The sequence below is a fragment of the Crocuta crocuta genome, unplaced genomic scaffold (assembly GCF_008692635.1).
Source record: "Crocuta crocuta isolate KB4526 unplaced genomic scaffold, BGI_CrCroc_1.0 scaffold246, whole genome shotgun sequence".
Taxonomy (NCBI): Eukaryota; Metazoa; Chordata; class Mammalia; order Carnivora; family Hyaenidae; genus Crocuta; species Crocuta crocuta.
Window position 1 is genome coordinate 6,279,914 of NW_027531902.1, and position 21,922 is coordinate 6,301,835.

General features: G+C 43.1%; 2 protein-coding genes across 2 annotated transcripts in view; one reads left to right on the top strand and one right to left on the bottom strand.

The window, feature by feature from the left end:
- The window catches only part of FKBP1B (FKBP prolyl isomerase 1B), an 11,223-nt gene extending 9,497 nt beyond the window's left edge, over positions 1-1,726 (bottom strand). The window contains exon 1 of the mRNA XM_077774156.1: positions 1,685-1,726. Coding sequence (XP_077630282.1) covers positions 1,685-1,721 — 37 coding nt within the window. The 5' untranslated portion in view covers positions 1,722-1,726. The remainder of the gene's footprint in view (positions 1-1,684) is intronic.
- Positions 1,727-3,187: 1,461 nt separating this feature from the next.
- On the top strand, positions 3,188-21,404 carry WDCP (WD repeat and coiled coil containing). Its single transcript, XM_077774193.1, is given in 5 exon segments — positions 3,188-3,240; positions 12,146-13,961; positions 17,973-18,087; positions 19,389-19,513; positions 19,515-21,404. Coding segments are annotated over 4 exon segments (2,130 nt in total). The 5' UTR covers positions 3,188-3,240; positions 12,146-12,164; the 3' UTR covers positions 19,608-21,404.
- The last annotated feature ends 518 nt before the right edge of the window (positions 21,405-21,922 follow it).

Sequence of the window (21,922 nt, forward strand, 5' to 3'; positions counted from 1 at the left end):
CCAACTTGACAATAAACTATTTGTAAAAGAAAGAAAGAAAGAAAGAAAGAAAGAAAGAAAGAAAGAAAGAAAGAAAGAAAGAAAGAAAGAAAGAAAGAAAGAAAAGAAAGAAAGAAAGAAAAACAGGTGGTGTGAGTTAGGGAGGCCAGATGGAAGGCAGGGAGGTGAGACTGGAGGTGGGAGACCAGTTTAGAGGATGTGCAGAAATCCAAGTGAGAGGTGATGTTGGCCTGAACCAGGGCAGGGGCTATAGAGATGGAACCTAGAGATTTTCAGCAGAAGGACTTGAAAGGACTTGGTGTGGAGCTCAACCAAGAAGGTGTCCCCAGCATAACGGTACAGTAGTTTGGCCCTTCTGTGCTTTTTGACTCAAGAATTTAGACACTTAGGGTGCCTGGGTGGCTCATGAAGCGCCCAGCTCTTGATTTCAGCTCAGGTCATGGTCTCAGGGTTCATGAGATGGAGCCTCACATCTGGCTCTGCACAAACATTGCGGAGCCTACTTGGGATTCTCACTCTCCCTCTCTGTCTCTCCCCACCTTGCGTGTGCGCACACGCACACGGGCATGCACGCTCCCTCCCTCAAATAACTCTAAAAGCTACTTTGAGCCAAGGAAGACAGAAGAGGCCTCCAGCCGCTTGGCAGAACTCAATGGTAGTGCCCTGGGGTGTGACAAGGTCTCAGGAAGATGCCTCCTGGAACCCAGTACCATGGTTCCCAGCTGAGTCAAAGAAGCCTTTACCTGCTGGGTAATCAGGGTAATGATTGGGACCTCTAGGAATCACTGCCTTTTAACAAGGAGGGTGGCCTGGGATCAAGAGGTCCTCTCACCTCCTAGGGAAGGTGGGGCTTGTCACTTATGCCTCACATGAAATTTGTCAAATTCTGCTGCAGAAATGGGAACTCTGGAGTGGATTAAGTTTCATTTTAAAAATTTAAGACTGGCTATTCTTGCACATCCAGACCCAATTATACAAGAGATGTCTGGCTTGGGGAAGTGAGTGGTGCCAGTCCTGGGGGCAGGGAAAAGGCAATACAGAGGAGCACCTGGAAGTGGGGAGGACAAGGAGCGTGAGTTGTTTTGGACTTGCTGAATTAGCTATCCGTGGGACATCCAGGTAAAGGTCGAGCAGCAGCTGGATAAATGGACCCCCTTGAACTCAGGTCGGAGATCTGAGCTGGAGGATTAAGTTTGGAGGCCATCGGTTTGCAGACGGTAATGAAAGCCATGGGAGTGTACAGGATGGCTGGAGAAGCTGAGTGGGGCGGGGAGAATAAAGCGAGATGCAGACGCGGAGGGAGCGCTTCTCGCTTCCCAGACTGGCTCGGTCCCCACAACGTCTCACCGCCCAGCCCGCAGGGGCCGCCCGACCGGAGGCCCGGAGGGGGGCGCATTGGAAAGGGTTGCCCCAAACAGAAGAGAACCCTTCCAGCTGTTTCCAGAGCTCACCTAACAGAGCAGGGAAAGCAGAACTGAAAGGCTGCCCTGGGAAATCTGCAGGAGCGGATAACCGAGAGGTNTCTGCTAGATCCCCAACAATCCAGTCTGGGGTCTCCTCCCGCCGCCCTCATCCTATGCCCGCCTCCAATTCAGCACCCTCCGCGCCACCTCCGAATCAGACCCCCGCCCGCCCGGCTCCGCCCCGGGACCCTTCCTCCTCCCCCAGCTCGGCCGCCCGGTACCGTCTCCGGGGGAGATGGTCTCGATCTCCACGCCCATCGCAGAGCCACNTAACTGGGGAGGATGTTGAGGGGGACGTGAGACACGCGCGCCTCCACCCACCCACCCATCCATCCATCCATCCGTTCAGCACAAATTTACCTAGCGTCTATTCTGTGCTAAGCTCTCGGGAGTCAACCTGGTCCCACAGACTAGGGGAAAACGGGCAACCCAACACTTTGGAGATACGCTCACTGCCTTGGAGTTCAGAATGTTATGGAAGCACCTGAGTAGTACTTACTACTCTAGCTTGGCGGCCGGGATTGTAGGAACAATCTGGGGATGCGGGGAGCGGGGGAGGGGAGGAAGGGAGGGAGGAAACCAGTCACTACCTTACCCCAACCTCCCTCAACCCTGATTCAGCATCCCACCTCGTTCTGCCCCACTCACAGGTAGGTTCCCACCTTTCGAGGCAAAGTACTGCGCCCTGCTGATGACAGTTAAATTGACGTAGACTCGGTGTCGTCAAAGAACGAAATTTGTGACGAGTGGGGGGTTAGTTACAGCGTGGAGCGATTCGTGCTTGTGGAATGAATGAATACGTTACGACTTGAGCCCCTCTTCCACGCCAAAAGAGTTCCAGGAATCTGGAGAGAGATCTTTGGAGGAGGTAACATTTGCTTGAAGAATGAATGGAACTTTTTCTCTCACTCACTGTTCCACGAGTTACCGTGAAAGTATGATTCTGATGACACTGGAATATAGGCACGGGTAGAAAAACCTGAGCAAAGGCAGCCAGAGTGGGCCCTAGACGTGTTCTTTTTCCGTCCTCCAGCCCCCATTCTCCCAGGTGTTTAGGTAAGAGACTTTAGGTTTCAGCATCACTGAAAGACCATAACTGGATGTTTCGTTCAAGAAAGATGATGGTCAACTGTACTATATGAGGGTCAGGATCTGAAATTCCCCATCGGCTGCTCCACGGCATGGTCCAGACTCTTCCAGGTGTGTAGCTGGTCTACAGTCTAGTGTGACACACTGGGTCCCTGGGCTATGGCCAGGGGCAGACACCCTTCGAGTAAGTGTAGAACAGGGGTTTGTAACTCGGACAGGTCTATGGAGAGGCTTCAGTTGAATGCACAATGTTTTGTGTACGGATAAGAACATTTTTCTGGGGAGATTTTTATCACATTTTAAAAGAAGTCCTCAACACCTTCCCATCTCTCCCCTCCCCCCCAAATTAAGAAACCGTGTTGACTCTAGGGTTCCTGTACTCCTTCTCAAATTAAGAGAATCGAGAAGTGGGGGAAGGCTCTACCCTTCTTAAGAGAAGGAGAAATTGTGGCTCGTTTATTGCAGATGGAGTTTCACAGAAACTACAACTCCCAGAGATCCGTGAAGCAGTTCCAGAGCTTATTGGTCAGAGAGAAGGACCCTGGCCAATAGGCGGAGGGCATTGTAGGGCTTGCCCAGTTACCGCTCGCCTATCAGAGGCCTGGTAGCCGATACTTCCGGTATTCGCTCAGGGCTCCAGATCCGCTGTACCCCGGAGTCTTATTTTCTGTGGGCGGTCAGGCCAAAGGTATTTTTGTGTTCGCTCCTTCCTAGCCTAGCTGGTGTTGGGAGGCTGTGGGTGGGAGAGAGGGAGGTGGAAGGGCCAGCACTTGTTGGGGACTGGGGAGGAGACCCAGGAGTGCAGAGAGGATGAGGAGAATGGGAATAGGGGGCACGCGTGCGAAGGGCTTGCGGCCGAGAACGAACGAGGGGTGACTTTAAACTTTTGAATATATTCCATGTGGCTCACTAGTGCTACTTGTGGGAATATATCCTAAAGAAGCCATCCGAAATGAAGAACATGCTTTATGTATAAAAACCTTTATCACAGAGTTATTTATATAGTTGGCTACAACCAGGTGTCTCAACAGCGAGGAAAAAATATGCGACTTCACTGACTGCATATTAAGTGGCTTTTAAAAATAATTCATAGGGTCGCCTGAGTGGCTCAGTCGGTTAAGCTGTCCCACTTCCACTCAGGTCATGATCTCACAGTTCACAGGTTCCAGCTGCACGTGGGTCTCTGTGCTGACAGCTCAGAGTCTAGAGCCTGCCTCAGATGCTGTGTTTCCTTCTCTCTTTGCCCTTTTCCTGTTCTCACTCTGTCTCTCTCGAAAAAAATGAATAAACGTTAAAAATAAATAACGTATAAAATTTAAATAACATGGGAAAATGCTAATATATAATAAGTGAAAAAATCGTGATATGAAACCAAACAGTATGATTGAAAAAATTTTAACCAAAACTACATAGAAGCAAAACCCAGAGGGATGTAGTCATAATTTTTTCCCTTTGGATGAATGGTTTTTCTTGAATTTAGCTTTTTACCTTTCCTGTGTGTTAATTTTTTTTTAATTTAAAATTTTGAAATTAATTTTATAACGGAAACACAATAAACAGAAAAACAAGTTGGAGATTACCTGGCTCTGTTTAAACCTACTGGAAATGGTTTAGTTTGCCTAAGCCCCTTGATTCTCACCGTGAGTTGTCTTTAAAGAAGATTAAAAACAAGAATTAAATGGTCATAGGCTGAGCAGCAGGTCCTGATTCTGACCATCTCTCCCGTGAGCTAATGAAACTGGGCTTTTCATTCCCTAAAACTCCCTGAAGTCTTGTAGTCTGAGGGTTGAGAGACCAACAACTATACAGTTAGCTTCAGGCAGAATTCAAATATTTTAAAAGGTACAAAATAATCGGGGAACGCCTGAAGGCTATTTCAACCTTTGTCTTCTTGGCTCTCTGATCTTTCACAGCCAGACTGCCTACTGCTTTGGCTTTAACTACCCACTTTATGACAGTGACTCCCAAATCCTTACCTCTGCTACCTACAGACATCTTAGATGAGGGCAGATCTAATGCAGAATTTCTCACTGCACACCCTATCTTTGAAGCACCCTCTGCCTTCTATATCTCTGATTAATGGTTCTACAATTTCCCAAGCAAAAGTTTGCATGTTATCCTTAATTCCCCTTTCTTCCTCACCACTCATATCCTACTTGTTATCATTATTTATTCAATCTGCATTAGAAATACCTCTGGAGGGGCACCTGGGTGGTTCATTCGGTTGGAGATCCAACTCTTGATTTCAGCTCAGGTCATGAATCCCAGGATAGTGGGATTGAGCCCTACATCGGACTCCATGCTCAGCCTGGAGCCTGCTTGGGATTCTCTCTTTCTCTCCCTCTGCCCCTCTCCCACTCTCCCCCACTCTTGCTCTCTCTCTCTAAAGAAAGAGTGAGAAGGAAAGAAAGATCTCTTGAATCAGGCCCTCGTTCTCTTCTGAAGTACCTACAGATTTGACTCACTTTCTTATTGTGAGAAATTCAAACTATTTCATGGCCACTTATTAAACTTACCAGCCTTCTTCCTTCTCAGGTCCATTCTGCATGTTGTCTTTCATGTGAATGTGTGCTAGTTCCTCCAAATTCCTCAGCATGCCCTTTATGATCAGGGATTTAAGGTTTGAAAGGCCTCTCAATCTCAGATAATTTAGAGACTGAAATATCTTGCTAAGACATTTGAAAGAACATTTTTTTTATATATGTAGACTGTAGAGACAAAGTATTTGAGCAGAAGAACAAAATGACCATAGCTGTGACTTTTTGTAATGTCTTATTTATTTATTTTGAAAAAGAAAGCACAAGCAGGGGAGGGGCAGAGAAAGGGGGGAAGAGAGAGAATCCCAAGCAGGCTGTGTGCTGCGAGTATAGAGCCCTATGCGGGGCTCAATCCCACAAACCATGAGGTCATGACCTGAGCCAAGATCAAGAGTCTGATGCTGAGCCACCCAGGTGCCCCTGACCGCAGCTGTGATTTTTTAAAAAGATGATTCTGCCCAATCACATAAGCATCCAGGCTCTGTGGGAAGAAGGGGCTGGTATCCAGAAAGCCTCTCCTTGTTCTACCCTACTAAAGAGGGAGAGGTGGTCAGGACCTAAACTAGCAATGGAGTACAAAGGATTGCAACAGATTTTTGTAATTTTTGTTAGGTTTTTGAGAAAACATGCCAAATTTCTTCTTGTTACCAAGGATGAAAATATTAAAATTAATTCTTCTAAAAATATTAGTAACATTATCATATTTGTTTTTCTCTTATTTACAAATCCTTACCCTGTGCTACTCCTGGCCATATATAACCTCAATGACATTAGACTGGATTAGGCAGCCTAAAACATATATAATTTGCCTTTGATATAATTGGCCCATTAGGAATTTTCTCTGCCTAGGAAAATGTATCATGAATTATTTATCAATAAAGGTCTTTTAAAAGTGCATAAGTAGATATTAGAGGAAAACATATATTATCTTATATAAGACCAGTGGGTTAGAGATGGCAGTTTTCTTCATTAATAGTGACAAGGGACTTATTTTTCCATTTAGCAAGCCCCTGCAGACCCACTTAATCTGACATCATGTGTGGAAGCGTAGTAGACCATTTCTTCTTAGTAAAAGATTCTACGAACAAGGACAAGGACAACAAAGAGGCATGAGAGATAATTTGGAAACGAGTTAAAAGCAAATCACCAGACAGTTGGGTAGAGAATACATTTCTGTGGATATGGAGTCCAAAGATGACTTCTCAAGTTCTGTCTTTGACACATACTACTCAGCAAACAGGGTTGAAAAATGTCCATTGGGTTCAGTGACATAGGTGGCATTGGTAGCCTGGTGAAAGCTGTTTCAAAAAGGTGGTAATAGGGTCAGTTTGGGGGTTAAGAGAGTGATGAGGAGGTGCCTAGCTGGCTCAGTCAGTGGGATGTGCTCCTTTTGATCTTGAGGTTATGAGTTCAAGCCCCAGCTTCGGTATAGAGATTACTTAAAACAGTAAAATCTTTGGGGTGCCTAGGTGGCAGTCAGTTAAGCGTCGGGCTCTTGGCCTTGGCTCAGGTTACGATCTCACTGTTCCACTGTTCCTGAGATCAAGCCTTGCATTGGGCTCTGCTTGCTGATAGCGCGGAGCCTGCTTGTGATCACTCTCTCTCAAAACAAACAAATGAAAAAGAAAAAAAACACACAATAACATCTTTTAAAAAAACGTTAAAAGTTAAACACAGTTCTTAAAGATATTTTGTTTAATGAATGCAAGTTTAATGAAAATTTTACCAAGATAATGAGAATTAATTTGTATCACTGTGCTTTATATTTTTATTTAAATTTCATAAACATCTGTTGGTCAAAAAATATAATGTTTTTTGTTAAGTTATCTAGCTAGTGTACTCTGTTAATATTTATATTATGCTAGTCTGTTTCTCAATAAGTCAACTATGTGAAAGTTCTTAATTATTTTTCTCCTAAAATTAATCTTTCACAGTCATTTATTATTGCAACCATTTATTTAAATGCATCGCATTTAATCGCAACCAATCTATTCTTGTAGCCATTATTATACATAGAAATGTATATCAACTCACTGATAGAATTTTGAGATAGAATGTGCCCAAGGCAATTTTTTGCCCTTTAAATAAAGATTGCTTATCATGTTTGTTTATATTTGAAAGTAAATACTTATCATTTAGATAATTAGAATATCCAACTTCTTCTCATTACTGCCTTATTCTCCTTTTTTAAAAATTATTTTCTAACACTTAGTTATTGTTGAGAGACAGATCATGAACAGGGGAGGGGCAGAGAGAGACAGACACACAGAATTGGAAGCAGGCTCCAGGCTCTGAGCTGTCAGCACAGAACCCGACGCAGGGCTTGAACCCACAAACTGTGAGATCATGACCTGAACCAAAGTTGGATGCTTAACCTACTGAGCCACCCAGGCGCCCCATTACTGCCTTATTCTCATCTGACCTTAGGTATCTTAAATTTGCCTGGACACACATGTTCAAGGATGCTAGAAAATGACATTAAAGCATTAGGCTGTTCACTTTTTCAAAGACTGTAATCCAAGCTAAATAGATTTTGACTGAATACTAAGGCAAAGCCAGCATTCAATGAATTTGAACTTGAAGATCACTACGAAAGCCACAGTAAACCAGCTTCTGTACGTAAGATGATTCAAGGAAAGATTTTCATACTGTGACACTGATATAGACTCTACATTAGAATAATCACTAGAAATAAAGATATTTTTTCCCCTGGAACCACCCTAGGAAGAAAATGTTTGATTGTTGCAAAATCCTATGTTAGTTTTATAAAATATAAAAATTATATAAATATATGATTTATTAACATTGTTTGTCCTCATGATTTGAATGACAAGTATAAGTTAAGAGCTGCAGATTTGTGCTAGTGGGTATGGGTTGCTTAACCTTTTATTTATTTATTTAATCATACAGGAAATGAGAAATGCTAGTATATGGCTGTATTAGGACTTATATGGACCAGTAGAGGAGGGAAATATCTCTTAATATACATTCCCTCATTGTTTTGGTTGTTGTTTAAGAGGCTGGATTATTGGGGCAACTGGCTGGTGATTTTTAAGTCTGTTAAATAATTCCTCCTCTTTTTTTTTTTTTTTTTTTAATTTGAGAGGGAGCGTGAGTTAGTCTGACTCTTGATTTCGGCTCAGGTCATGATCCCAGGGTAGTCAGGTAGAGCCCTGTGTGGGCTTCACATTCAGTGTGGAGCCTGCTTAAGATTCTCTCTCTCTCTCTCTCTCTCTCTCCTCCTCCTCCTCCTCCTCCTCCTCCTTCTTCTTCCCCTCGCACTCTCTCTCAATTGAAAAAAAAAAAAGAGGAGGGATAATCTAACAGATTTAGAAAGCATGTCCAAATATAGTCCAAAGAGTTTTACTTACAGTATCATAAGAGCCTAAAGCAACAAAAACGTCACAACACAACCCCTGGTAATACCATGACCCAATTAGAAACTGCTTTTAGGATGTAATGGATACAGAGCATTCCATCTGAAAATACTTGACAGGCAAAGAAGTCTCATTTCTACTCTCAAGGACCTTATGTGTTAGTTGTGAAATGCGAGGTAGTACATGAGTGACTGGTAATTGCAGGCAATAAACTGAAGATGTCACATGAGAGCATTAGGCTGTAAGGGCTATAGGAGCTAAGAGGAGGAAAGAATGAGATTTAGCAGGATGATTAAAGAAGACCTCCTGGAGGAGATGGTATTTAAGCTGGGCCTTCAGTTCCCCTGTCATTGATTAAGTGTTTTAAATGGGCCAAGTATTGTAACTATGAAGATGACTAACTAGAAATAAGACTGGAGGGGCAGGAGGTCCGCAGTGGGTGGGGGTTCGAATGCCCAACTGTGGAATTCAGACTTTATCCTATAGGCCAGTGCTGCCCAGCAGAACTTTCTTCAGTGATAGGGAATGTTCTACTCTGCTCTGTCCAGTGTGATAGCCACTAGCCACATGTAACTGTTGACCACATGAAAAAGAATAGTTGTGACTGGAGAACTGGATTTTTTATTTTAATTAAGTTTGCAAAGCACATATGGTTAGTAGCTACTGTATTGAACGGGGCAGCTATAGGCCATAGGTAGCATCTGCCAATTTTTTAAATTAATGTTTATTTATTTATTTGGTGGGGAGAAGGGAGAAAATCCCAAGCAGGCTCCGTGCTCAGTGCAGAGCCCAACACAGGGCTCGATTCCACAACCATGAGATCATGACCTGAGCCGAAATTAAGAGTCAGACCCTTAACCGACTGAGCCACCCAGGTGCCCAGAATTTTGATTCTTAACATCAGCCAGTTTTTAGACTGAATAATGATATACCTAAAAGAATATTTTAAGATTGGGTTTGCACAAGGTGAACTAGAGAAAGAAAGGTAGGGAAGCCAAGTAGGAGGTGATTATTACAGCCATCTAAGCTTGCAGTAACAGCGATCTGATTCAGGATAGTGTTGGTGGGAATGGTAAGAAAGACTGGATTCAGCAACAGTTCTAAGAATTAATAGGACTTGGCCATTAACCAAGAAGGCAGGAGAGTAGTCAAATGGAGTCCTGAGTTTTTAGCCTGAGTGAATATGAGAACGGTAATATCCATTAACAGAAATTGGGAAGCTGCTGTTGAGAGCAAAAAAAGCCGCTGTTGTTGTTTTCTATTTTATGCGAGTCCAGTTTGAAATGAATGTGGGCAGGGCTAACATCAGCCATAACATGAAGCCTAACATACAATTGAATAGCATTGTAGCGCAGCAAAGAAGTCAGGAAAAGAGATGCAGATCTGACAGTAATAAACAGAGATGACAGTTGAAAACACTGAGTAGGTGACTCTGGAAGGAAGGAAATGTGAGAACAGTGATAGGAACTGAGTACTAACTAAACTTATGGACTCTATCTACATCTAGAAAAAAGTTGGGACACAAGCTCAATTCGCACCCGTAGGGGAATCCTTGAGTCACACGGCATACCTTGCCGCTTCTGATGGAGCAACTTAAAAGATTGAGGGAGACCTATTTTTCACTGACTTGAAAAAGTGCCCATGATTTAAAATAAGTTAGTGAATAGTATGCAGCATATGAGATCCCTGTGGTTATTGTTGGTCATTTTTTGAAAACCCGTTACTAATTTGGGGACAACTGCCCTTCGTGTGAGTGTTGGTGGGAAGCAGAGCCCCGTCCCTTATTACAGAAGCCTTTGTGGGACCCCTCTTTCTCCCCATCCTGGCAGCTAGAGCAGGACTTGGGAGCTAGGCCAAGCCAGTGCAAAGTTTCCCCCTGTACCCCTATTCTGAATCTTAAGCAATTGTCATCATGCGAAGGAGCAGTGAAGTTAGATTCTCAGCCACTAACATGTCAGGAGAGAGTGGTAGCCATGGTTTAGTCCATCTTGCTAGCCTCACTTGGTTTCTGCTTGTTTTCTGGGCTTGGTTCTTGAGATTTCTTGTTTTCCTAAAGTTAGCCAGACTGGATTCTATTGTTAGTACCCAGGAACTTTGACTTAAACCCATTTTTTTGTTAAAAAAAAAAAAACTTAGCACATATAAAATTCTTTTTTTGGATAAGTTTCTTTAATGGTTTCAGAGGCTACACACCAAATTGTTGAGTGCTTTTATCAAGGACTTAAGATTGGGGAAGGGAGGTGTTGGCATGGGGTAGGAGTACACATTTCATTTTTCCATAGAAACTTCTCGTTTGTCTGAATTTCACTGCAGTGAACATGTACTTCCTTAGTAATTTAAATTCCGTAAAAAAAAAAAAAAACTTAAGAATGAAAAAATTGAAGATAATTCTTTTTTAACCTACTTTGTATTATTGTGAAAGATTGTTGCAAGGAGCAGATGTGACGGAGAATATGAAAATGGCCCCAAAATTATTAAGTGCTATTCGAATATGGTGACGTAGAAATAGCAACAGGGACTCTCTGAGTGTCATTTCACTATGGAGGTAAAAGTCATTTTTAAAGGAGTTGAGGAAATAAGTGCTAATAAAGTCAGGGATGCGAATATCAATTAATGCTTGACTTGGCAGTGAGAGAAGAACAGAAATTAGATGGTCAAAGAGGTTTTTCTCAATTTTTTAATTTGAAAAATTTTAACTTGAAAGTATCAGGAATACCAGTATAGCCTCAATCTAGATCCAAGATTCATTAACATTTTGCTACATCTGTTTTATCTCTCTGCATTTCTATATAAAATGTGTACAGTTTGGTGTTTCTGGTTTTTGCTAAGCCATTTGAAAGCAAATTGTAGGCATCATGATACTTTACCCCAAATACTTCAACATCATAATTTTAATGGCAAGGACATTCTCCTAACATAACCATAATATTGTGTTCTCATTTAAGATTAATAACTCTGGGGTGCCTGGGTGTCTCATTTGGCTAAGTGTCCGACTTTTGACTTCACCTCAGGTCATGATCTCATGGTTTGTGGGTTAGAGCCCCACATCGGGCTCTGTGCTGACAGCGCAGAGCCTGCTTGGGATTCTGTCTCCTCTCTCTCTCTGCCCCTCCCCCACTCTCACACACACAGTCTGTCAAAATAAAATAAACATTTTTTAAAAGAAAATAACTCCAGTGTCTTCAAATTGCATATTCAAATTTCTCCAATTCTATTAATATCTTTTTTTAATAGAAAGTTTTATTTCTGGGGCACCTGAGCGGCTCAGTGAGTTAAGCGTCTGGCTTTGGCTCAGGTCATGATCTTGAGGTTCCTGGATTTGAGCTCGGCATTGGACTCTGTGCTGACAGCTCAGAGCCTGGAGCCTGCTTTGGATTCTGTGTCGCCCTCTCTCTGCCCCTCCCCCACTTCCACACTGTCTGTCTGTCTCTCTCTCTGTCTCAAAAAATAAACATTAAGAAAATTTATTTCCTCAGTTCAAGAGCTAATCAGTTTATATATTACATTTGCTTGTTATGGCTCAGTCATGTCTTTTAATCTGCCACATGCCTTTGACCTTTTATCCCCTTGAAATACTGGCCTGTGAAAGGCCTAAGCCAATTGTCTTGTAAAATGACCTACATTTTGGATTTGTCTGATTATAGTCTCATGGTAAAACTTCCCTTCTTAATGATTTCAGATACCCTTTGTCAAAGAGGATGGAGTTGGGAAAAGGAAGACTTCTCAGGACTGGGCTGAATGCATTGTATCAGGCAGTTCACCCAGTTCATGGCCTTGTCTGGACTAATGGGACCCAGATAGTCCTGACTGATTTACAGCTTCACAGTGGAGAGGCCAGGTTTGGGGACTCAGAGGTCATCGGACAGTTTGAACATGTATGTGGAGTGTCCTGGGCCCCACCTGGCACAGCGGACAGGCCTGCTCTGCTCGCTGTGCAGCACAAGAAGCATGTCATTGTGTGGCAGCTGTGTCCCAGCAGTACGGGGACCAACAAACGGCTGATGTCTCAGACCTGTGAGATTAGAGAAACACTCCCTGTCCTTCCCCAGGGCTGTGTGTGGCATCCAAAAAGTGCCGTCCTGGCTGTGTTGACTGCTCGGCACGTCTCCATTTTCCACAGTGTTCACTGCAACAGTTCCCGGGTGAAAGCAGACATTGACACCCAGGGCCCCATTCACTGTGCGTCTTGGACCCAGGATGGCCAGAGGCTGGTGGTGGCAGTTGGCAGCAGCCTGCATTCCTACATTTGGGACAGTGCTCAGAGGACCCTTGGCAGGTGCTCCTTCCGCCCAGTGTTTGATGTGCACAGCTCCGTGCGCTCCATCGGAGCCACCGTAGACTCACAGGTCGCTGTAGCCACTGAGCTCCCACTAGATAAGATCTGTGGCTTAAATGCACCTGAAAGCTTTGACGGTCCACCTAGCGGTGAGGACCCTTGTACGTTCCCAGTTATTGATGAAGTACCCACCACGGGTAAGGGGACAGTTGCTTCTAACACAGATGTTGAAACATCAGTTTCTCCCATTTCTTCCTTTTCAGATCCTGTGGATCTAACTCATATGCATTTCAGTACGTCAGAGTCTGAGGGTAGTTCTCTTATTTGTCTAAGAAAAAAAGACTACTTGACAGGAACTGGCCTGGATTCTTCACATTTGGTCTTTGTGACCTTTGAGAAGGAGGCTACCCAGACCAGAAAAGTTGCCATTCCAGGCGTTCTGGTTCCTGATCTAATAGCATTCAATCTTAAAGCACAGGTGGTAGCAGTGGCTTCTAATACTTACAATATAATTTTTATCTATTCTGTCATTCCATCATCTATGCCAAACATCCAGCAGATTCAACTCGAGAGAAGTGAAAGGCCAAAAGGTATGTGTTTCTTAACAGATAAGTTACTATTAATTTTGGTAGGAAGACAAAAATCCACTGATTCAGCATTTCTTCCTTCTTCAAAGACTGATCAATATATCATGCGTTTGATTGTTAGAGAAGTAGCATTGGAAAAAGAATTGCCAGTAACATCGAGTGAAAACCAGAGTGGATACTCTACTTTCAGGACTCTGTTAAACAAAACAGACAGAAAAAAGCTGATTGAAAGTCTTTACCCAGATCTGTGCCACCAAAACAGAGGGCTTTTCACATCTAACAGCTGTAGTCTGTGCGAAAGGCCTGGAAGAACCCTTATTGAAGAAGTCAGGAGTCCTCCAAGCCAAACTCTAGATGCCGAGCCCGTTAACCGCTCAGGGACCTGGCCCAGGTCCAGCAGCACGCCAGACCACGCCAGCACTCCGGGACCTCCTAATCTGCCTCAAAGCAAGAACACACAGAAGGAAGAGGAAACTTGCCGACTGTCTAAGGAAATGGAAATTTTGTCTAGGACCCTGACTGAAGTGCAGCGATGTCTTTCTGAACTCACAGACACCCTACCTAATGGGAAGAAGTCCTCTCCTGTGTATCCCCCGTCCTGGGACCTGCCTTACGTGCACATCACTTATCAGGTAACTTCTCATTAGAGGAGCTACCACTATACAGAAAAGCTCCTGCAGCCGGTGGGTACTGCGAGAAAAATCCACTGATGAGGAGAATGGTGTTCTGGCTGAACTTCACTGAACTGGGCATGTTTGTCACAGGCAAGTTATACCTCTCTGGGCTGGTTGGCTGCCAGCCAGACGGGCACACAGCAGTGTACACCGTAATTGCATCACATGCATGGTGTAAAATATGAATGATGATACTCATTCTGGCAATTTATATTTAGGAAACAAAAGAATTTTTCTTACTGCACTATTTCACTGTGGGAGACTTTTCCTTATGCATTGCAGAGAGAAAGGTTAGATTCATTTTAAAAAAATGTAATGCGGAGGCAGATGTACAACATTACATGAATGGGATTATATCTTACCTGTTTTTATCAACACTTTCCCCATTGAACTTGGCCTTGCCCCCTACCATAACTCACTTTAACAGTTTAATGTGACTCCCTCCATATTTTAGTTCATAACCCGTATAGTCTTCCACACTTCTTTGTATACATAGGTCTACAGATGCAGGGCTGATGGCTTGTCATTGTTTTACAAAATGGCGTTGGAGGGCATGCTTTTCATGCCAGGAGGCCGCTGCTTACTTAGGCGGTCCCTTGTTGATGCACATTCACATTGCCTTTACTTCTTATTCAGACACTCCAGGCAGGGCTCTCGTAGTACTCTTTTATGTATCTATTTGTATTCCTACTTTTATTTCTGTTGGGTTGGTTCCCAGAAGTGGAAGTGCAAATTTGAAAAGTACGTATATACGTTTCTACTTTTAATACAGTTGCCAGATTGCCTTTCAGAGATTTTTTACTTCATGCATCATCATGTGCCCATTCTCAACCTGTGAGACTTTCTGTTCCTCACATCCTCACCAATCTGATAAGTGTGAAGTGCTTTCCACTTTCATTCATTTGTATTTCCTTCACTGTTAGTGAACTTGCGTATGCCTTTCTCACGGTTTTTGGCCAGCTGAATATGCACTGCCTATTGCTCATTTTTCTCCTATTGAGTTATCAGGTTAGTTTTTTTTTTAAATGTTTTATTTATTTCTAGGAGAGAGAGAGAGAGAGACCGCGTGAGCAGGGGAGGGTCAGAGAGAGAGGGAGACACAGACTCCGAAACCGGCTCCAGGCTCTGAGCTGGCAGTCAGCACAGAGCCCGACGCGGGGCTCGAACCCACGAACCGCGAGATCATGACCCAAGCGAAAGTCGGACGCTTAACCGACTAAGCCACCCAGGCGCCCCTTGAGTTATCAGTTTATAAGAGGTGTTTGTATATCATAGAAATTAACATACATACGCCCCTTGAGTTATCAGTTTATAAGAGGTGTTTGTATATCATAGANAAAAAAAAGAAATTAACATACATGCAACAGTCTAGATTTTCTTGCATTATTTTATTATATGAGTTTTGACATTTAAATTTTTAATCTTTCATTAAATTTTGGTGTGTAATCCACTTTTATTTTCTGAGAGATAACCAGTTGAGCTAGAAGCTTTATTAAAAATCTATGTTTCAGGGCACCTGAGTGGCTCAGTTGGCTGAGCACCCGACTTCACCTCAGGTCGTGATCTCATGGTTTGTGGGTTTGGGGCCTGCATCAGGCTCTATGCTGATAGCTAGCTCAGAGCCTGGAGCTTGCTTCAGATTCTGTATCTCCCTCTCTCTCTGACCTGCTCCTGCTCACGCTGTCTCTCCCTCTCTCTTAGAAATAAAAACATTAAGGGGCACCTGGGTGGCTTAGTTGGTTAAGCGTCCGACTTTCGCTTAGGTCATGNGGTCATGACCTTGTGGTTAATGAATTCCAACCCCATGTAAGGCTCTGCACTGACAGCATGGAGCCTGCTTGAGATCCTCTGTCTCCATCCCTACCCCACTTGTACCCCCTCCTTCTCTCTCTCTCTCTCTCGCTCTCTCTCGCTCTCTCGCTCTCTCTCTCTCTCTCTCTCTCTCTCTCTCGGTCAAAAATGAATAAATAAATAAACATTTTTAAAAAATCCATCTTTCAGGCTCCTGGCTGACTGAGTGGGTGGAGCATGCAGCTCTTGAGCTCAGAGTCTTGATTTCGAGCCCCACGTTAGCATAGAGCTTAGTTTTAAAAAGAATCCATCTTTATTCCCACTGAACTTCATCTACCACATTTGTTATATATAAACTTATATGTACTGGGATCTAAATCTGGATTCTCCATACTCTTAACTACTATAATGCTGATCTCTTTATATAGAACTTTACCAATATCACACTGATTTGATTGTGGACTTTTATATCTTCGTTTTAAAAGATATTTGTAGACTGGGGCGCCTGGGTGGCTTAGTCGGTTAGGCGTCCGACTTTCGCTTAGGTCGTGATCTCGCGGTTCGTGGGTTCGAGCCCCGCGTCGGGCTCTGTGCTGACTGCCAGCTCGGAGCCTGGAGCCTGTTTCAGTCTGTGACTCCCTCTCTCTCTGACCCTCCCCTGCTCACGCTGTCTCTCTCTCTTAGAAATAAATAAAACATTAAAAAAAAAAAAAAAAGATATTTGTAGAAAGTTGGTATCGAAATCATTGATAAGTAATATGTAAGTTATTATCTAATAATGGTTGAGAAAGGGATTTTAATTGGTTTTTTTATTTAAAAAAATTTTACTGTTTATTTATTTTTGAGACAGAAAGAATACAATCAGGGGAGGGGCAGAGAGAGAGGGAGACACAGAATCCAAAGCAGGCTCCAGGCCCTGAGCTCTCAGCACAGAGCCTAATGTGGGCTTGAACTCAAACTGCAAGATCATGACCTGAGCTGAAGTCGGGTGCTTTAACCGACTGAGCCACCCAGGTGAACCTTAATTAGTTTTTTCCTAAAACTACTACTCTTTGACCAATTCAAGGGTGTAGGTTTATTTATTTGTTTGTTTGTTTGTTTTAATGTTCATTTTGAGGCGGGGGTAAGGAGAGACTTCTAAGCAGTCTCCATGCTGTCAGTGCAGAGCGGGCTTGATCTCATTACCATGAGATCATGACCAGAGCTGAGACGGAGAGTCAGACAGTTAACTGACTGAGCCATCCAGGTGCCCCAAGATGTAGGTTTTTAAAAGAACCAAAGAGTAGTTTAAAACAATTACAATTTCTTTTTTTTTTTTTTTAAATATTTTTTATTTATTTCTAGGAGAGAGAGAGAGAGAGAGAGAGCATGAGCAGGGGAGGGTCAGAGAGAGAGGGAGTCACAGACTGAAACAGGCTCCAGGCTCTGAGCTGGCAGTCAGCACAGAGCCCGACGCGGGGCTCGAACCCACGAACCGCGAGATCATGACCTAAGCGAAAGTCGGACGCTTAACCGACTAAGCCACCCAGGCGCCCCACACAAACAATTACAATTTCTTATGAAAAATTTCAAACATAAAATGAAATGCATCTTTTTATTATGAAAAATTGTAAACCTAAAGAAACACTAAATAACAAAATCCTTTTTCTACCTATTATCTGTATTTAACACTTGTTAACATTTTGCCATAATTGCTTCATTTTTTAAAATATTTCCTAAAATACTTTAAGTAGGAATGCCATTGTATTTAACCCGTAACTATTTTGGGATCGGATCCGTTATGTTAAATAATGTAGCCAAAATCTCCTTATTTACAACTGGCTTGGTTAGAGTAATAGTAAATAGGATTTTTTAAAAAAACTACTTATACATTCTAGTCTTAAAAAATGTTAACTCCAGGGCGCCTGGGTGGCTTAGTCGGTTAAGCGTCCGACTTTCGCTTGGGTCATGATCTCGCTGTTCGTGGGTTTGAGCCCCACGTCGGGCTCTGTGCTGACTGCCAGCTCAGAGCCTGGAGCCTATTTCAGAGTCTGTGTCTCCCTCTCTCTCTGACCCTCCCCTGCTCACACTGTCTCTCTCTCTCCCCTAGAAATAAATTTTAAAAAATTCAAAAAATTTAAAAAAAATGTTAACTCCGTTGCTTCTGCAGCTTAACAACTTTTATTTTTATATTTGAAGAAATCTCATGATGCAGGTCCTGTTGAAAAAAGAGCCATGCTCCTCTGCAATGGCCAACTAAGGCTCAGCACAGTTCAGCAGACTTTTGGCCTCTCTCTTATTGAAATGCTCCATGGTAGGTAAAATTCAGAAATGGACTCTACCCCCCCCCATCTGTTTTGTAACTTTCATTGATAATGAACGATTCAGTGATTCACTAGATAGTTAGGTATTGTTAATTGCCTACTATATACCCAAGCCTATGGAAAATATGGATTCTGCCCTTAAGGAACTTACATATAGCCTAACTAGACGGCCTAACTACACATGAAAAAAACTAGAAAAAAGTTACAAAGCAATATATAACAGCTGCAAAGAAATGACATATAAAACCTCATACATGCCTATTACATGAAACATAAAGATCATAGCAGCATTGCGGAATATTTCTTAAAGGAGTTGTCATTTCAATATGCAGCAAACGTGTAACTGCAAAGGACATTCCCAAATGCTAGAGGACTGAGTCACACCCGTACCATCAGGTGCACAGGATGGTTGCTTTTTTATGCCTCATACTTTTAATGGAAGCTACCACACTGAATGTGGCATTTGTTTCATTACCTCCCTTCCCTTAATATGTCAGCATCAGCATTTGTCTGTTTTGACACATGCATCTGTGACATGACTTCATAATTATCATTTGTCCTGGGTGGGGTTAATATTTCCATTCTGGGTGTACCATATTTTACTTTGCCATATTTTCTTTGACATTTAATTGATTTCCAATTTTCAGAATCAATAGCACTAATAAAGGCCTCTCTGCATATTTTATATGTTGTGTTTGGAAAGTTTAGATTTTCAGAAGTGAAATTTATAAGGTCAAAGGTGAGGCACAGTACATCTGAAAGAACCAGAGAAGGTCACAGGCTTGTGTTAGGCTACTGGCCCTAGGTTACCCCAGAACAAGCCATTCAGGATGATCTGGACCATTCTAGTCTATCTGTAGTTAGCTCTGCCTCCTTAGCTGTCTAGAGGTTGGTATGAATCTAAAGAATAAAGCTTCCTCCAGAGAGTAGCAGTTCCCACCTTCACATAGTTTCTGGAGAAATTGCTTACGAGCGTGTAGATAGGGACCCACTCCACACACAACCCCTAAAACGTGTGCACTACATACACACCCATATGCATAGCACTGAGTGATACATGTCTAGCCTGGACAAAAATGGATGTCCCCTAGCTATGCCTAAGTCATCAATGACCTCACCCTATGTAGTACTTGGTCTTTCCAGCTTCCCATCCTCTGTACGGTCGTGTCACGATCAGGTTCAGTATTATCAACCACTGGATTTTTCCCCTCAAAAAAGTATTTGTCTTATTTTTCTTTAAAGAATAAGGTGAGCTATTCTAAATTACCTATGTGTTTATTTCACTTTGCAGACTCACACTGGATCCTTCTCTGTGCTGATCGCGAAGGCTTCATCCCGTTAACTTTCACAGCCACTCAGGAAATAACCATAAGAGATGGCAGCTCAAATGTCTGCAGAGACTCCGTCTCAGAGTCTTCATCCTGGTCCTTCTCTTGAAGTCTTTAGAGAGCTTACTGTCCAAAGTGCAGATGCCACCAGCTCTCCTACCCATTTAGGCAGTGTGGCCTGATACTTTTTTTTTTTAATATTTATTTATTTATTTATTTTGAGAGAGAGAATGAATTCCAGGTAGGCTTCTGCTGCTGTCAGCACACATCCTGACACAGGGCCCAAACCCTCAAACCGTGAGATCATGACCTGAGCTGAAATCAAAAGTCAGGCTCTCAACTGACAGAGCCCCCTGGGCTCCCTGGCCTGATACTTATTTGCAGAGTTGTTTGCTGCATAGCTTTTCAGATGAGGCCATTACAGATGAGATCTATTTTCCACCATGGACTCTCCTCCTCAGCTGGGATTTGCACTGTTGCTCAGAGGTGAAGCACGGGCCATGGCTGGCTTGGCCACTTTTCCCACAAATGCCCCGGGCTGAGGCTCACTGCTCTGTAGCAGAGCTCAGTCTTCGTTAGATGGCTCTCAAAGAGTGGTTGTTTACGTATTCATGACTGTGTGGTTTTGTCTGCGGGCAGAATTCCCAGAACAAAACAATATTAGGGTACCATATGGATTGTGTTTTATGGTTTCTCTGAGGCTTTCTGTCCCTTGCCCAAAACCGTTAAAGCTGCCTTAGAAGCACTTAAAAGGTACTTCAGCATTGTTTTAGATCATTTCCTTGGCTTATGAGAGCAAGAGGTACCAGAGAACATATGCTCCAGCATGCCCCGCTTACCCCAAACCAGCAGGAATCAGAGCTCAAAAGACCAAAAAAAAAAAAAAAAAAAAAAAAATCAACTGACTTCTGTGCCCAGGGCTGCCTAGAACAAGAAGTCATTCTGATGCTGGCTGGACCTGCCAGGATTTAAACCTAACTCTCCTGCTTCCTTAAAAATTTCTGGCTAACTAAGGCCTAGTTACTCCTAAAAACTAGTCCTAGCAGGTTTCAAATGAAATTTCAAGTGCCTTGACCCCTCTGGACCCCACCTGTGCGTGTACGTGTGTCAGCAGTTCAACGCCAAGCACAGGTGAGGTCAGAGGTGTGATTCTGTGCTCTCGCTCCTCCTGATTTTCTCCCTGAAATGCCCCCCTCCCCCAGTTTTGGGATCATGAAAACATCCTGTTTTCCTCCCAGTAGTCCACTCCCTTAGTTAAATTGTCACTTTAATTTTGATGTTTTTCTTTTCTCTCCATTCAAGTCTTAGAGACCAGCATAGAATCTCTGAGAGAAAGCAGTTCAGAAAATTGGAAATTTAACTGAATCTGAGGTGGCCGAAAGTACCAGCTTATTATAATCATGGGCTCAAGTGCCAACTTAGTAAAGTGGAAAGGGCCCTGACTGCAACTTCAGATAGACCCAGCACTTCACATGCAGAATCATCAACTTCCGTGACGGCAGCACGACAGATTGATGGGCGTGTGGCTAGTCAGGGCACATCTGCAGGTAGATTGTTTCAGCCATAGAGGTTCCATTAGCACCCGCCCAACTTTCCTTTAATATTATCTGGAAACGAAGTTTTTGTGCCCTTGGGGACTTCTGTCGGTCTGTTACCATTTATGAAGATGGAGCTGGGATAGGAAAGAAGCGAGGGCCCATTTTGTGGTTCAAGTGCATTAGGCAGCTGCTGGGATAATGGAAGCGGAGGCCACTGGTCTGTAATCAGTTTGCCTGAGAGCAGTGGCCGAGGAGAGTCTGAGGCCTGGCTCCGTGGGCAGAGGAAGTGTCTGCCTAGGGTGAAAGCATGCTATTATGAAACCTGAGAGGGGTCCTGGGGGCCCTGCAGTAACATCAATGTGGGTGCCTCAAAGTATATGTTACAATCACCATTTCCCTGGTCAGAGTCCTGTGAATGAGTCAATAAAATCACTAATGGTTGCGGTGGCTCTTGTGAATGTTTTGATGGTATTTTCTTTGTGATTATTGCCGGTATAAAGAAAATTCATGAGTTTTTCTTCGTGGATGTTGTCTCTGTATTTCTTCTGGTGGGCAGTCTGACATATAAATTATTTATTTCTTTACCACAAATCTGATTCCATGACAACTCTCCTACAGAAGACGTTTCCTTGGCCTCTGCTATTATTATAGTCACCAGAACAATAGAAGATAATCCAGTACTTGCTGGCTCTGGAAGCAGGGAGAGAAGAGCTGTCATCTCTTAATTATTGTTCAGTGTTACGTTGAGAATATTTTGCATAAGGAAAGACATTATTTACAAATCCCATTTGGTGCCCAATTTTTTCTAAAGTATGTGCAGGTATTTATTTATTGATACACACAATAGATATGAAGTATAGGAAGGTTTAATAATAAAATGAACCACCTACCACCTAATGTAAGAACCAGAACATTACTAGAAACCATTCTGGATCCTTCTCCATAAAGGTGGAGCTATG